This window comes from Botrytis sinoallii, assembly GCF_014898435.1.
Source record: "Botrytis sinoallii strain Bc 23 chromosome Unknown BSIN_006, whole genome shotgun sequence".
NCBI classification, from domain to species: domain Eukaryota; kingdom Fungi; phylum Ascomycota; class Leotiomycetes; order Helotiales; family Sclerotiniaceae; genus Botrytis; species Botrytis sinoallii.
In genome coordinates, this window is record NW_024066033.1 from 1803688 (window position 1) to 1816413 (window position 12726).

Sequence of the window (12726 nt, forward strand, 5' to 3'; positions counted from 1 at the left end):
ATTGATCTCAATTGAAAGCCTACAAAGCCACGACATTTTGACCCTGATTTTGTTCACCCTTTTTTTGTTGTAGTTCTATACCACAACATTGAACTTCTCCATCGTGAGAGAAGATGAAAAATGATAGTTTAACATTGTTAGTGCACATGTACATTACTTTCTAGCTTTACAATTGTGGAAATGGCAAATATTTCTGCCTTCAAATGAGTATCATTTTCCTGGGTAGCTGAATAATGTCCCCTGTGAACTATCGATCGAATTTTCCTTGACTTTCCCCTACTATATATCCACAAATCTTTCAGCCAACGTTCAAACACTTGAAGTCCTATCACTAAGATCATCGTATATATACCACTTTACAGTATTGTTTCAGCTCATCTCTTTCACATATAAGTTACGGCATTCCATTCATGGCCCACATATAGCGCAGGAGAGCTCAGCACTATGGATCCAATGGAGAGTTGTAAGCTTCGATTATTTTTACTTGAAGAGAATTCACGCACTGCACATTGAGCACATCTAACAGCTTTGCCTTGAACTTTGGGATTAGAGTTAGAGAGTACATGTAGATTCAGAAAGGAGTTGGTAAGAAGAGCGAATACAATCGCGAGGTGAGGTCCCGGTTGACCTCGAGATTGGAACCTGGATACAGCAATTGACCAAAATTCATTTTATATACGATCAGACTTTTTCTGTCCCGGATAGCGAGGCTGACAATACCATCAGAGAAGATGCATTGTCTCTAATCTAGCTTGGTCGATTGTGACTTGAATATACCTTTGATTGACTAAAGCGTCCTGATGTCAGATTGATCAGTATAACGATCTCAGGATTATCATTGAAAATTCAGTTGTAGTGCAGCCACCGGTCAGCTTCGATTTGTTCATTGAAGAAGAGGTTTTAAATGTCAGTGCGGACACTCCGAAGTGAATTACAGATAGCCTCTGCTTCATGAACACGGCATTACTCTGCAAGTTTCGCGTAGTTGGAGGGGTAGCTCACACTTGCACAAAAATCTGAAGATATTCATATTACTAACAAACTTTCTTTCTTTGGATTTCTTTTTATATTCATTTAGCTCGTCTATTTATGTGAGGTGGCTGGCTATTGCCAGTCCCCATTGGTATCTCATCCATCGCCTTCAAATGATGGGTTTGCACATCAAACGAAGTAAAATGCAACCGAAACTCCCCCACTCTATGAAACTCCTTTTGCAATGCATGCTTGTTTTTGGAATGTTCGCTCGCTTTTCAATGCTAAAACAGAGCCCATCCGTCCCCATGCCCCAAAGAAGATATGCCGCGCCCACAACAATGCAAAAAGAGCAACTAGCAGAAATGAAATGATTACAAGGCTGAATGCCAACCTTCCTGCTCCAGAGCCCACTTAACAGCCTCATAGACATCCCCGACGATTGCCTTTGGCTTGTGGGCAGGAACTGTACCACTTCTATAGACACCGGTCTTGACCAGAACGGAGGTCCAGTCTGTACCGTGAGATGATTTAAATTCGTTGGCACCACGAATATCCGATTCTGGATTGTCACCGACCATGAATACGCGCTTCAGTTGCGGAATCTTTCGCTTGGATTCGCCACTGCCACCGAGCATGTGTGTGCGATATTTATGGAGTACACGCTCAGCATACTTGTATGTCGCTGGATGTGGTTTACCAATGACAGTGCGTTCTAACTTTGCTCCACCGGTAGTAGCATTCCAAACGCCTTCGAGGGATGCCTGGAAACCACCTTGACCAAGACGAGGCATGTGATGATTAGTTGCCCAGAAAAGATCTGGATTTGAGAAGAACAGCTTTGGTTGTTCATCTTGTTGCCAACCGTTGTTGGGTAGTGAAGCGTCGCCGTTCTTGGAAGAATAAGTACCAAGAATGCCCTTTTCGGACAAGAGAAGATCAAGTACAACTTGAGTATCCAAGGCCCAGTCACGAGGATCGTTGAAGATCATAATCGCATCGAACTTGAGAGATTCGGAAAGGTTGTGTAGATCAACTGGTCTGGGAAGAGGGCGTGTAGCCTTGCTATAGTACTCACTAAAGATTTGGTTGAAGGGCCAGATGGTAGGATAAGCCATAAGAATATCGCCAGGTGTGACGACCTTGGTAAAACCATACCTGTGTATTCAAGGTTAGCTTTGTCTCCTAGAGATGTTTGGTCTTTGTATCAGGTTCGATGTCTCAAACTCAGATAAATTCACAATGTGAGATTATCTTGTGAAACAAAACAGCCTACTGAGGAAGAGGGAAAAAGAGGGACTAACATTTCTGCAACCTTGCGACATTTATCTCCATCTCCACCAGTGACAAGGACTGTCTTATCTTTAAGACTCTCAGTTGTATCTGACTCTTCAACAAGTTGTTTGAATGGTGTGTGTGATTGGACAAAGTTCTCTTCAGTAAGAGGAACATTGAGCTTTTTGCTCAACTCTGCGACACGAGCACTTTCATGTTTGCCTCCTCCATTGGTCAATAAGATGAAAGGGATGTTGTTTGAATGAAGTAAGTTCAAAGCTTCGGATGCTCCAGGGATTGGCGAAGAAGATCGAAGCAAGACACCATCAATGCTAAAAACCAGTCAGATTGGGAACCAATTGCATGATAAAGGTTAAAATACATACTCAAAAGCAAAAGCAAATCCTGGTAGGAGATTTGCAGTTACAGGAGTTGCAGTACTAGACCGACGTTGGTGAGCGATAGGAGCCATTGCAGCTTTTATCGACTGTTTTGGGGAGCAAGAACTTGCAGAAAAAGGGAAAGAAGTTAATGGCAGTCGAGAAGAATATATAGATCTTTGTTGGGTATAAGCTGGCTTAGCAGGGTTCGAGATAAAGCTGGTTATCCTATTCACAGACTTCCCGCTTTTCACGCTTTTCAACATTATCGGATTCAACAACTGGTAGCGCCGGGAGTTCACGGAAACCTTGTGGGATACCTGGGCGATAAGGGACATTTTTAAGATTTGTATGTGGGTGCTACAATTCAACGAATCTTTGGATGGGAGTGAGGCACATGTGAAGGGTGCGAAGAGTGAAGGGTGAAGCGCGTATGAAGTGAATGAGTTGGAGTGTGGAGAGATATTTTTTGGTGTTTATCTTTATCTCTAAGTGGTCAAAGCTTCATTATCAGGGGTCCCCCGCCGAGCAATCCTTACCAATTCTTGAAATTCTAGCTAGTCTGCTCTCTTGGAACAATTTGGTACATAAGTACGATTACTTGGCGAGCTTGGGTAGCTCGGTAGGTACTCCATGTAAAGTATTGATCATTCCCGAGGTCGTTTCTAGAATGATAAGCAATACTGGAAAGAAAGGGGGTTTCCAATGTTTGGAACAAATAACACATTTGGAATTGGAACTAATGGTTGTATTCAGAAGATAAACGATTCGAAATACTCAAAAGCTTCATGCAAAGATGTCTCGACCAATCCTTGCGCCTACAAAAGCTATACTATACTATCTACCTGGTAATCTAGCAGTTCAGCATAGCCGGTTAGGCCAAAAGTAAGACCAAACTTGCCCAACGTTACCCTTCCCTCGGATCTACTTAATTTACCCTATCTCTGGTAGGGTTGATGCTACTGTGTGACGCATACACAAGTAGGGCAGGTAGCTACCTCCCAGTCACACATCGTCTGACATGCTGGTGCCAACACATATCATTTCAAGATCTCCAGATCCATCACATTTCCGAGGACGGCCCTTGAAGAAGACGGTTTGGGGGATCAAACTGGGGAAGATATGTACCCCAGCTCAAGGTTGGGATCCATGGATGAGAGGACCATCGAGGTATCTGATAAAAGGTTAAAGGGATCGGAATGAGCCGTACCATATCTCTAAGTCTGAGTCCATTATCTCACATCTCTTTTGAGTTGGTTACTTGTTGGATACTCCATCTTTCAGGATCCACTCCACTCCTTCATGAATCATGGCTGTGTATGCGAATGCGTATCTACAACATGAGGCTGAATCCCGCTTGATTCGAATAGATAACACTGACACTCGTCAATCTCTCCTTACCGAACATAACATTGGATATACTTCTAACACTTCACTGTTAAGGACCTTTTTTTTCTGACGTACGCACTTGAAAAGGGAATCAGTTATCGTTTGAACAAAAGCACTCGCCTGAACTATCGTGAAGCACATTCCCGCTTTCATGACTCTCATTACTTATGTAATCACAAAACCACTAAACGCGATAATTCGCGGTCGATCGCGCTTCCCAACCGGTTCATGAATGGATTCAGTTGAACAGAATACCAAATCCCTGGAAGTCATTTTGCATGAGCCCCTCTTTCATTTCACAAATCCATTGCACAATTCCCAACCTCTCATTCTTGATCAATATCAAATCAATCGTCGTCATCATCTTATCAGTTGCTTTTGTGTTTATTTCATCAACGTTCATCTCATTGTAAAAACATTCATCTAGCGGCCATCAATTCAATAATTGAGTTTGGATATATCTGTGCTTTGTCCTCAATTTTGATACCGAAACTCCTTTCGACTTATCACAACAAACTTAACAACATCTTACTATTTACCGGACCTCAACTTCATTAAACGGGGAAACATCCTCTTAATACTCACTTCTCATACCATCTCATCCATCAATAATACTATCACCATGCCCGCCCGCCAAGCTAAACGCCCCTACGCCGGCTCTCAATCCCAAATAACCTCCTATTTCACTCCCGGCACTACATCTCTTCCTGCACCTCCTCCTCCCTCTCAATACCAACCACCTACTCTCCCAAATCCAATCCAATCCTCCCTCTTATCCGTCGGCATGCGCATTCGCAAATCCGTTCCCGAAGGATACAAAACCGGTTCCTATTCCGCCTTCAATCTATTCTCAGATACCACACCTGCCACCAAATCAAACTTCGCATCAGCACCCCCCTCTTCAACACCCACAGCACCGAAATACAGAGGAACAAGACCTCGTGCTGGAATTAGGGAGTTGACGCCTTTCTGCGGTTTGATGAAGGTTGGGGGAATGAGCGTACAAGGATACAATGAATCCGGAGAGGCAATTGAAGATGAAGATGAGGAGGACTACGAAGAAAGAATCTGGGATAGCAGTCAAGAGAGCATGCTGAGCAATGATAGTGTCGGAAGTTACGGGGGTGGCTATGGGGCCAAGAGGCGATTTGTTGACGAAGAAGAGGGAGAAAACGTATTTGGACAGGGTGGAAATGGGGAAAGAGCTTTGATGGATGTTGGAGATAGAAGAATTGCGATGCCAAGGTCCAGGAAGAGTGAGAAGGGCAGAGGAAATGACATGATGAGGTTTGGTGGAGATGAGAATGCGGATGTGGATTTTGAAGAAGCGGACTTTTTGGATTATGATTTAGCAGACGAAGTTCAAATGGGCGGTGTTTAAGAGATACCAAGAAATGATATATTATCAGTGGCTTCGGGCAATCTTTACATGTTATGGGAGGTGGGATCTGTATTATGGGTATCAATAGTTCGGAGTGAGCTGTGTGTCGATTGCATACATTTGGGACGGCGTTTCTGGATGGATTATTTGAGCACGATTGTATGGCTTGGAGGCAGCAATATCTGGACAGGCTGCTAGCATTCCATTGGTTTTTGTATATCATACTACACTTCCTGTATTCACATTTATTTCTACATAATTGATTATTGATCACATAAATCATCGTTTGTATGGAACTGGTGAATGTGACAATAAAAACTGGTATTATGTTCAGCTCATGAGAAGTGAGCTGGCTCGCCTCATTTGCATCTAAAGAAATATTACTTGCCGCAAAACCTACTACAAAGATACTTACAGCCACGCATAACACTTCAGACCAAAGTGAGAAAATAATGCAAAGATTAAGCTCTACTTGTCTGCAACACCTATTGAAATGTTCTTGACGCATTGCTGCTGAATAGTTTTTTGACTGCCAAAATGACTCAAATGTTGTTATCAGGCCGCTCGCGGGAGTCCTACTCACCCCATACTTCCCTAAACTCCAGCAGATCTCTCTGTCCGTACATCTCACCTGCAATCGTGATAATCATGTCGATTGTCGCTCTGGTATTCCAATCAGATGGTTGCTCTGACGTTAGCGCTGACGCTTCAGTTGTGGAATTGGAAGGCTCTTCTGCTTCAAGCGGCTGAGGATCTGCGATTGCTGTGGGACCGGCAAGCGGATTTGAAGCGAGGTTAGCGAGTAAGCGGGCTTTGAGCGCTTCTAGTTCATGGGCATCTGGCGTTGCTCCCAAAGTGTCTTCTTCTGAGCTAGTAGGCTTTGCTGTTATCGTTGATAGCGTGGAGTTGTCCGTCGAGTCTAATATCAGCGAGGCATTACTGCTGTTCTGTGTTACCTGGAGCTCCACTTCCGGCTGGTTTTCAGTCCTCTCTGCGTTCTCATCTTTGGACCTAGTGGCATTTTCATCATCCACAGTTTCGACCTCATTATCGGCCTCGAATACCTTCTCCACCTCATCCAAGCCCTCTTTCAAGTCACTCCCCGCCTTTAATCCAACACCAAGCATCACAGCTTTTTTCCCTAGTTCCCTTACGACTCCTATCTCATCACTACTCAGTTCCCCTCTTACCGGTAGCCTAGCTAACAATGCCCAGATCCACATACTGACCTTCAAATTGATATCGGAGCCACTTTGCAACAACGTGCCAGTCAATAGGAGCCTCAGTAGTCTCAGAACTGTGTCCTTATTCATACTTGCTATCTGAACAGGTAGCGGATCAACTGTCTTCATTTTCCATCTCCACCACCTACAAAGTTTGGTGTTCAATACATTTAAATATGTGGGATGATCTGCATCTAGATTTTTCACTAGGTCTGTTGGGGGAACTTGGTGCAGTTTGTCTCGTAGAGTTTCAAATCGCGTCAAGATAGAGTTAAAATATGCCGATCGAGGATCTTGGCCTTCGTGTTCCTCATCCTCCAGTTCGTCTTCAACTTCGGCCGCTGCATAATAAGCACCATCCTCATAATATCCTCTGAAATCGCCCACGCCACTCTCATATATCGATCGATCGTACTCGCCGTTGTTGTTGGAGCTCGCAGTCTCTGCAGGGGCGTAAAATATGGGTGGGAGGTCTTCTGCTTCGGCTCTGGACTTGCAATTAGCAATAATTCCAACTAAATGTAATATATAATTCAACACCATCTCATCTTCGTATGTGCAAACACCGAAATGGACAAGGAGTGTACCCACCTAACTGATCTCAGATAGTTCAAGGCATCTATGCCGTCCTCGTCTAAGCTAAGAGAATCATCATCTGCTGGTAACGCACTTCGCTGCCCATAGATTGGATCTACGCGCGCTTCTATCACGGAATTCGATTTCTTGTTTGAGTAGAGGTAAGAGCCTGGAGGTGAAGGTGAACGAGCGCGCTTCGTACCAGTCATGATTCCAGCAGTTGTCTCTCTCAATTCCGTTTCGCAAATACGCGCCTAACCCAGATTTCTTCAATCGTTCTTTCAAAATCTCGAGGGACTTTTCAATCTCCAGATCGTGAGGTTTCTCTGTTTCCGAAATATGCACGTGAGCAAATGATACTTCTCTTGCGAATTCGACGCTTAATATTTTTCATTTCTATATCATTATGAAAGTAAATTATGGTTGGAGCAACACCAGTGCGTAGATAAATTATTGAGCCTCAGGGTCCAAGCTTTTTAGATGGCCAGGATTTTGCTGTCTCGAGTGCAACATAATCCAAAGGTAAGCGTGCTCTACGTAAGCGAAAAAACAGGCGGAAATTGAGTACCTTTTCAAAGGACTTTTTAATAGATTATAAATTCATTTCAAATTAAATATTGAAATTTTAAAAAAGCAAACGAAAATTTGTGTCTTCTTTGTATTGTTAGTAAATTGTTGTATTATTTAATATTATATCGAAAAGAGATCTTAGTTGTTGAAGGTCTTTCAAATGGTAGTCAATTCCCGTCTGTTTTTTTGCTTACGTAGCTGGAGAGGCGTGGTACACCAGTGAGCGCATGGATTGACGGGACACTTCCCAATTTTCAATGCTTTCGATAAATTCATTTTCCAATTGTTTGATATCTGAATTCACATTTTGATCGTTCCATCTTTAATCAAGAATTGTAGTAATTCCTAATACAAATGATTTGATATATCAAAAACACTCGTAACGTCTGCGATTACAGACATTAGTGCAGCTAGCTTCGCTTCTTAAAAATATTTTCAATGTCTTTTACCTTCTTAAGACACTTGCAACAGGTACTGATTACTTGCATTCAAGGACACTTTCCCAAATACAACCATGAGATTGAGATGTGAGTCCATAGGGTTGGTGTTGTAAATTCGAGTTTAATATCAGATGACGTTATTGTCGTCAAAGTACCGTCAAGCGACGAGGCTGACTAATCCCTCCGAAATAAAGCCTCACATGCTGTGGCGAGGCTATCTTCATATCGGGAGCCCCAAGTTACCATCATCTACATTACGAATTCTTTTTTTGCTTCCATTACAATGACTTCTCTCTGCTTCATTGATAAATCGGCAAATTCTTTCTTTGAGCCGTGAACATTCTCAGATCGAAAATAGCGCTGTATGATTGAAACGCCGGACAACTGAGGAACCATTGAAGCATTTTCGACGTCGAACACTACATGATGGCTCTCGACGCACAGAGTAATTGGAATGTGGAGATGTCGCAGCCTCTTAAGTTATCCATTAGATCACAAAATTCAGAGCCTATGCTGGCTCCCGAATCAATGGCAGAGCTTTATCGCAAAGCTCCCGCGCAAGAGATCCTCCTCCCGATGGAGATCATTTCTCAGATCCTCTCGTATATTCCCAATCGTGTGGACACCCAATACACTTTCTACTCCTGCGCACTGGTATCTAGGCTCTGGTATTCGGCATCGATCTCTACTCTATATGAACGACCGTATCTTAGTGGCGCAAACTTCAATAGCTTTGTTGCCACTGTTTGCCCCTCTAAAAATGCACATATACGGCAATCCGCGCTTGCACCTCTGGTTCGCCGGCTTGATATGGGAGGGTTGGTGCACAATAGCTCTAGGAGCTTGACTGCACGACTACTAGGCCGATTAAAGGGGAATCTCGTTGAATTTGTGGCACCACAAGCCTCTTTCGCTATCAATTCCTTCCCCGCTCTCAGCAAATGTACCCACCTCCGATACCTGGACCTCTCCTTGATCTCCGCTTCGATATCGACCCGCTTACTATTTCAGACTCTGAAGACACTGCAAGAACTGGAAACATTACTTTTCCCACGGACTTCCAACAGTGACCAAGACAGAATTGATGAAGTATATGAGTGGCCACCGAAGCTACAAGGTCTCCATTTAGCAGGGGGAGTCGATGACCACTTTCTCCGAACTCATCTTCGCCATGTCCCATCGACACTTTCACGTTTCAGTATTCAACACTGCAGTATGGTATATGGCCCTGCACTTCTAGAGACTTTGGAGCACCTAGGACCTCAACTGCAACACCTAACAATCCGACACCCGATGAATCGTATGGGTGTTGGGGCCTTGGACTACGTGCTTTTGATGTGCTCCTCCTTAACTGCTTTTCGAATATCTGCCGATTTCATTACAGATGCATTGTTTGAGAATATACCCGTCGGCCATCCCTTGCGAATATTGGACTTGGATTGTAGCGGCACAGCAGGCACAGAGGTTGATATTACTGCAGGGGCAGTTTATGATGCCGTGGAAGAAGGAAGATTGCCATTTTTGAGAAGCGTAAGGGTTAGCTCTAGGTTGGCTTGGAATGCAACGCAGAGTGGAAGACAGGATATAATAGATTGTAAGTCCCCATTTACTTTTACTTTGTGACTTCGTGTAGAGGCCAACACTAATACGCCTTGCAGTAGTGGAAACAATGGAGGATCTCGAAAATGAGACTCCACTTGGAATAGAGCCAATAGGTGTCTGGTTTTCAACGGATTGATGAGCTTGGTGGTGATTTCCATCGACCCATATTCGAAGTTGGTACAGGCAGTCAAGCATCACAATAAGTTATTTCGTAGCACCTAGGACACGATGCCCAATATCTTAAACCATCTTAGCAAGTCGCTTACAAAAGGTTTTGGATCGTAGCATTTCATTGAATACTCCCTGTGTATCTCCTGGATACCTCGTATCATAAGTGTGTCACAAAATGTTAAACCATGTTTGACTGAGGTATGTCGCTTACAACAAATGTGGTATATGATGCCCCTTAAAAGTTCTATTGGCCTTCTCCTTATTTGGATGATATGATTGAAACTAATGTTTACCCGAGGAACAAATAGCCAGTATTACTACCCTCCTGAATTTGGGGTGCATGCTACAATTCAGAGAATATATGTATGGCATTTGGCACTTGGACGCCACGCTCAAGTGATGTCCAAATACTATGATGGCGAGCGATGGCAATATTTGGGTGGACTTGGGGTATTCACAGAGTTTTCACAAGGTATAGTCTAGCGAAATAGCCATTGAGACAAAACACGAGCTATATTCCGCAAAGCTATATTCTGCAAAACTATTGTCTGGTCATCCATCTCGTCAATTCATTTCCCTCATAATCCTTTTTAGCCTGTCAAACTCATCCACATCAACGTTCATTCACAAATAGAACATTCCGCGTATTATTCTCAAATTTTTGTGTGATGACCTCCCGTCTCGTTACAGGAGCCAAATAAAATCATGATACATTCATATCAACCCAGAACATCGAATGCATCAGTATCCCACAAGTTTCTTCTTCGCGGCGCGCAATATGGCTACACTCTGATCCCAAACATTATCTGGTCCAGGAGCTTCTGTGTACTCTGTATCTGCGACACGTTCAAGCTCAACTTCCCACATTCGCTTCTGGTAGGCCTCGAGAATCCTGTTTCAGCGTTAGCACAATTGCATTTAGTCAATTCGAGATGAATTTGCAAACGTACTCCCTCTCGAGAGCTTCTTCTCTGACTCCTAAGACGAAATATGGATCCTCGACGTACACCTCTTCAGTGTCTTGTCCCTTTGAAGGCACGTTTGAAAGTGATTGTTGAAGAGCGACAACACTATGGATAAAGCCACCCTTCTCGACTTCTTGTAGGGGTGCATCTGCCAACACCGCACCAAATGGGACTTGAGAAGTCGAAAATGAGCCGAGGTTGGTTGTATTCGAAGAATCCAAGATCCCGATGCTCTGCTGCATGTTCTGCTCTGGTAGTTGCTTTCGGCTGACAGACAAGCATTGATTATGTAGATATGAAGACAGGGAATTATTGAAATCTGTGCCTGCAGTTTTACTTTGCGAGTTGGCAGCCCCATTTACACCGAAAACTGGAGATCGTCCTCGAGGTCTGATTGGTGTGCGTGGCGGTGATTGTCTTTGTTGTCGCAATGGGCTTCTAGATCGACCACGTACTTGACGAACTGGGGAGACCTGTCTCTGAGACCTGAACCGTCTTTCCATTGGTGGCGGCGATTTTTGACGGATTGGTGAACGAGATCTACCCCGCTTTACCTGCTCTCGCCCAGGGGATCTGTTTAAATCAATGAGTCGGTCTTGGCGATTCATGATAGTTACTCACCTAGATCTACGGCGAGTCATTCTCTCTGCCAAAGGTCTGCCTCTTAATTCTTCGCGTCGGAAATGATGCTCTACACAACCTTTGTAGATACAATAATCATCGATGTAAATATTGCAGCTTGGGGAAGCCTTCAATGCGTTAAGAACTTTTGTCCTAAAAAGAAGCAACGTCAAGGACATTCTCAGATGATGAATTTAATCGTCGAATGTGTACTCACCGAAGTGCAACATCAGTGCCCAAGCCATGATAATCACACCATTGACGAGTTCCTGGTAGTGCTTGATCGCGAGGCCATCTTGTGCGACGACGTGGACAATAGCGCTCTATGTGGTTGTAATCATTACAACGCCAGCATTGTCTTGGAGCATCACGACAATATCCGTAATGGAAACGGCGACAATTTTGACAGGGCGCCGGAACCTGAAATTGAAAATTGAACATCTTATCTTTTGACTGAGGATCTTCAGATGAACCTTCGAAGTTGTGCAGATCGAAACGTTGAAAGGTGCTCACGGAGAGTAAAAAGGGAGTTATACTCGCATTTGACAGCAGTGAGACTGATCATTTCCGGATGAGCAGATCGACGTTTACAATCGTTAAATTCAATGACCTGAAGAAATATAGAAGCTATCGACTACTTGTGTAGTTACCAAAGTTAAAGAGTACTGGGTATACTCCACCAAGCAGGCAAAGTGAAATATCTCAATGACAGGGTAAAGTAGAGAAGGAGCGACAACAATGGAAGGTGCGATCAATGGCAAAACACGTGATTTACCCCCCCCCCCCCCCTCGACTCCTGATTCTTTGGCAGGACCAGTCAAGAAAGCTATTATAGCACGTCCCAACTTTAAATTTCACTACATACTCGTTTGACGTTCGCTTTTCGATGTTCCCAATCGCTAGAAACTTCACACGTCATTTTCATTGAGGTGAGATTGCGCAACACTCACTCAGATTCGTCCCTTGTCGCAGCGCATCTGCTATTATTCAAACCATTCGGCGATACAACAGAACTTTACTGTCTTTAACCTACATGATCCGCATGGTTGTCGAAAGCTGAAACATATCTCCACTCTACAAACTCACTTTGGCTCAAATCGCTTGCTCAGCTGCTGCTGCTACCACGAATTCTACAAGATTCACACTTTCTAGTACACTGCA

At 43.7% G+C, this 12726-nt stretch overlaps 5 protein-coding genes across 5 annotated transcripts; 2 read left to right on the forward strand and 3 right to left on the reverse strand.

Moving 5' to 3' along the window:
• Positions 1-1034: 1034 nt before the first annotated feature.
• Positions 1035-2965, reverse strand: EAF02_004290 (uncharacterized protein; the record flags this gene model as incomplete). Its single annotated transcript, XM_038900338.1, has 3 exons — positions 1035-2130; positions 2277-2579; positions 2634-2965. 3 exons carry the CDS (start codon positions 2963-2965, stop codon positions 1347-1349), a joined length of 1419 nt encoding a protein of 472 aa, XP_038760045.1. The 3' UTR covers positions 1035-1346.
• Positions 2966-4638: 1673 nt separating this feature from the next.
• On the forward strand, positions 4639-5397 carry EAF02_004291 (uncharacterized protein; the record flags this gene model as incomplete). The annotated part of the gene is made up of 1 exon (XM_038900339.1): positions 4639-5397. The coding sequence occupies one exon, from the start codon at positions 4639-4641 to the stop codon at positions 5395-5397; it is 759 nt and encodes a 252-aa protein (XP_038760046.1).
• A 575-nt stretch (positions 5398-5972) lies between these two features.
• EAF02_004292 (uncharacterized protein) lies at positions 5973-7405 on the reverse strand (the record flags this gene model as incomplete). The annotated part of the gene is made up of 2 exons (XM_038900340.1): positions 5973-7107; positions 7212-7405. The coding sequence occupies 2 exons, from the start codon at positions 7403-7405 to the stop codon at positions 5973-5975; spliced, it is 1329 nt and encodes a 442-aa protein (XP_038760047.1).
• A 1227-nt stretch (positions 7406-8632) lies between these two features.
• EAF02_004293 (uncharacterized protein) lies at positions 8633-9944 on the forward strand (the record flags this gene model as incomplete). Its single annotated transcript, XM_038900341.1, has 2 exons — positions 8633-9800; positions 9865-9944. The coding sequence occupies 2 exons, from the start codon at positions 8633-8635 to the stop codon at positions 9942-9944; spliced, it is 1248 nt and encodes a 415-aa protein (XP_038760048.1).
• A 776-nt stretch (positions 9945-10720) lies between these two features.
• Positions 10721-12006, reverse strand: EAF02_004294 (uncharacterized protein; the record flags this gene model as incomplete). The annotated part of the gene is made up of 4 exons (XM_038900342.1): positions 10721-10871; positions 10930-11517; positions 11566-11718; positions 11783-12006. The coding sequence occupies 4 exons, from the start codon at positions 12004-12006 to the stop codon at positions 10721-10723; spliced, it is 1116 nt and encodes a 371-aa protein (XP_038760049.1).
• Between the last annotated feature and the right edge of the window lie 720 nt (positions 12007-12726).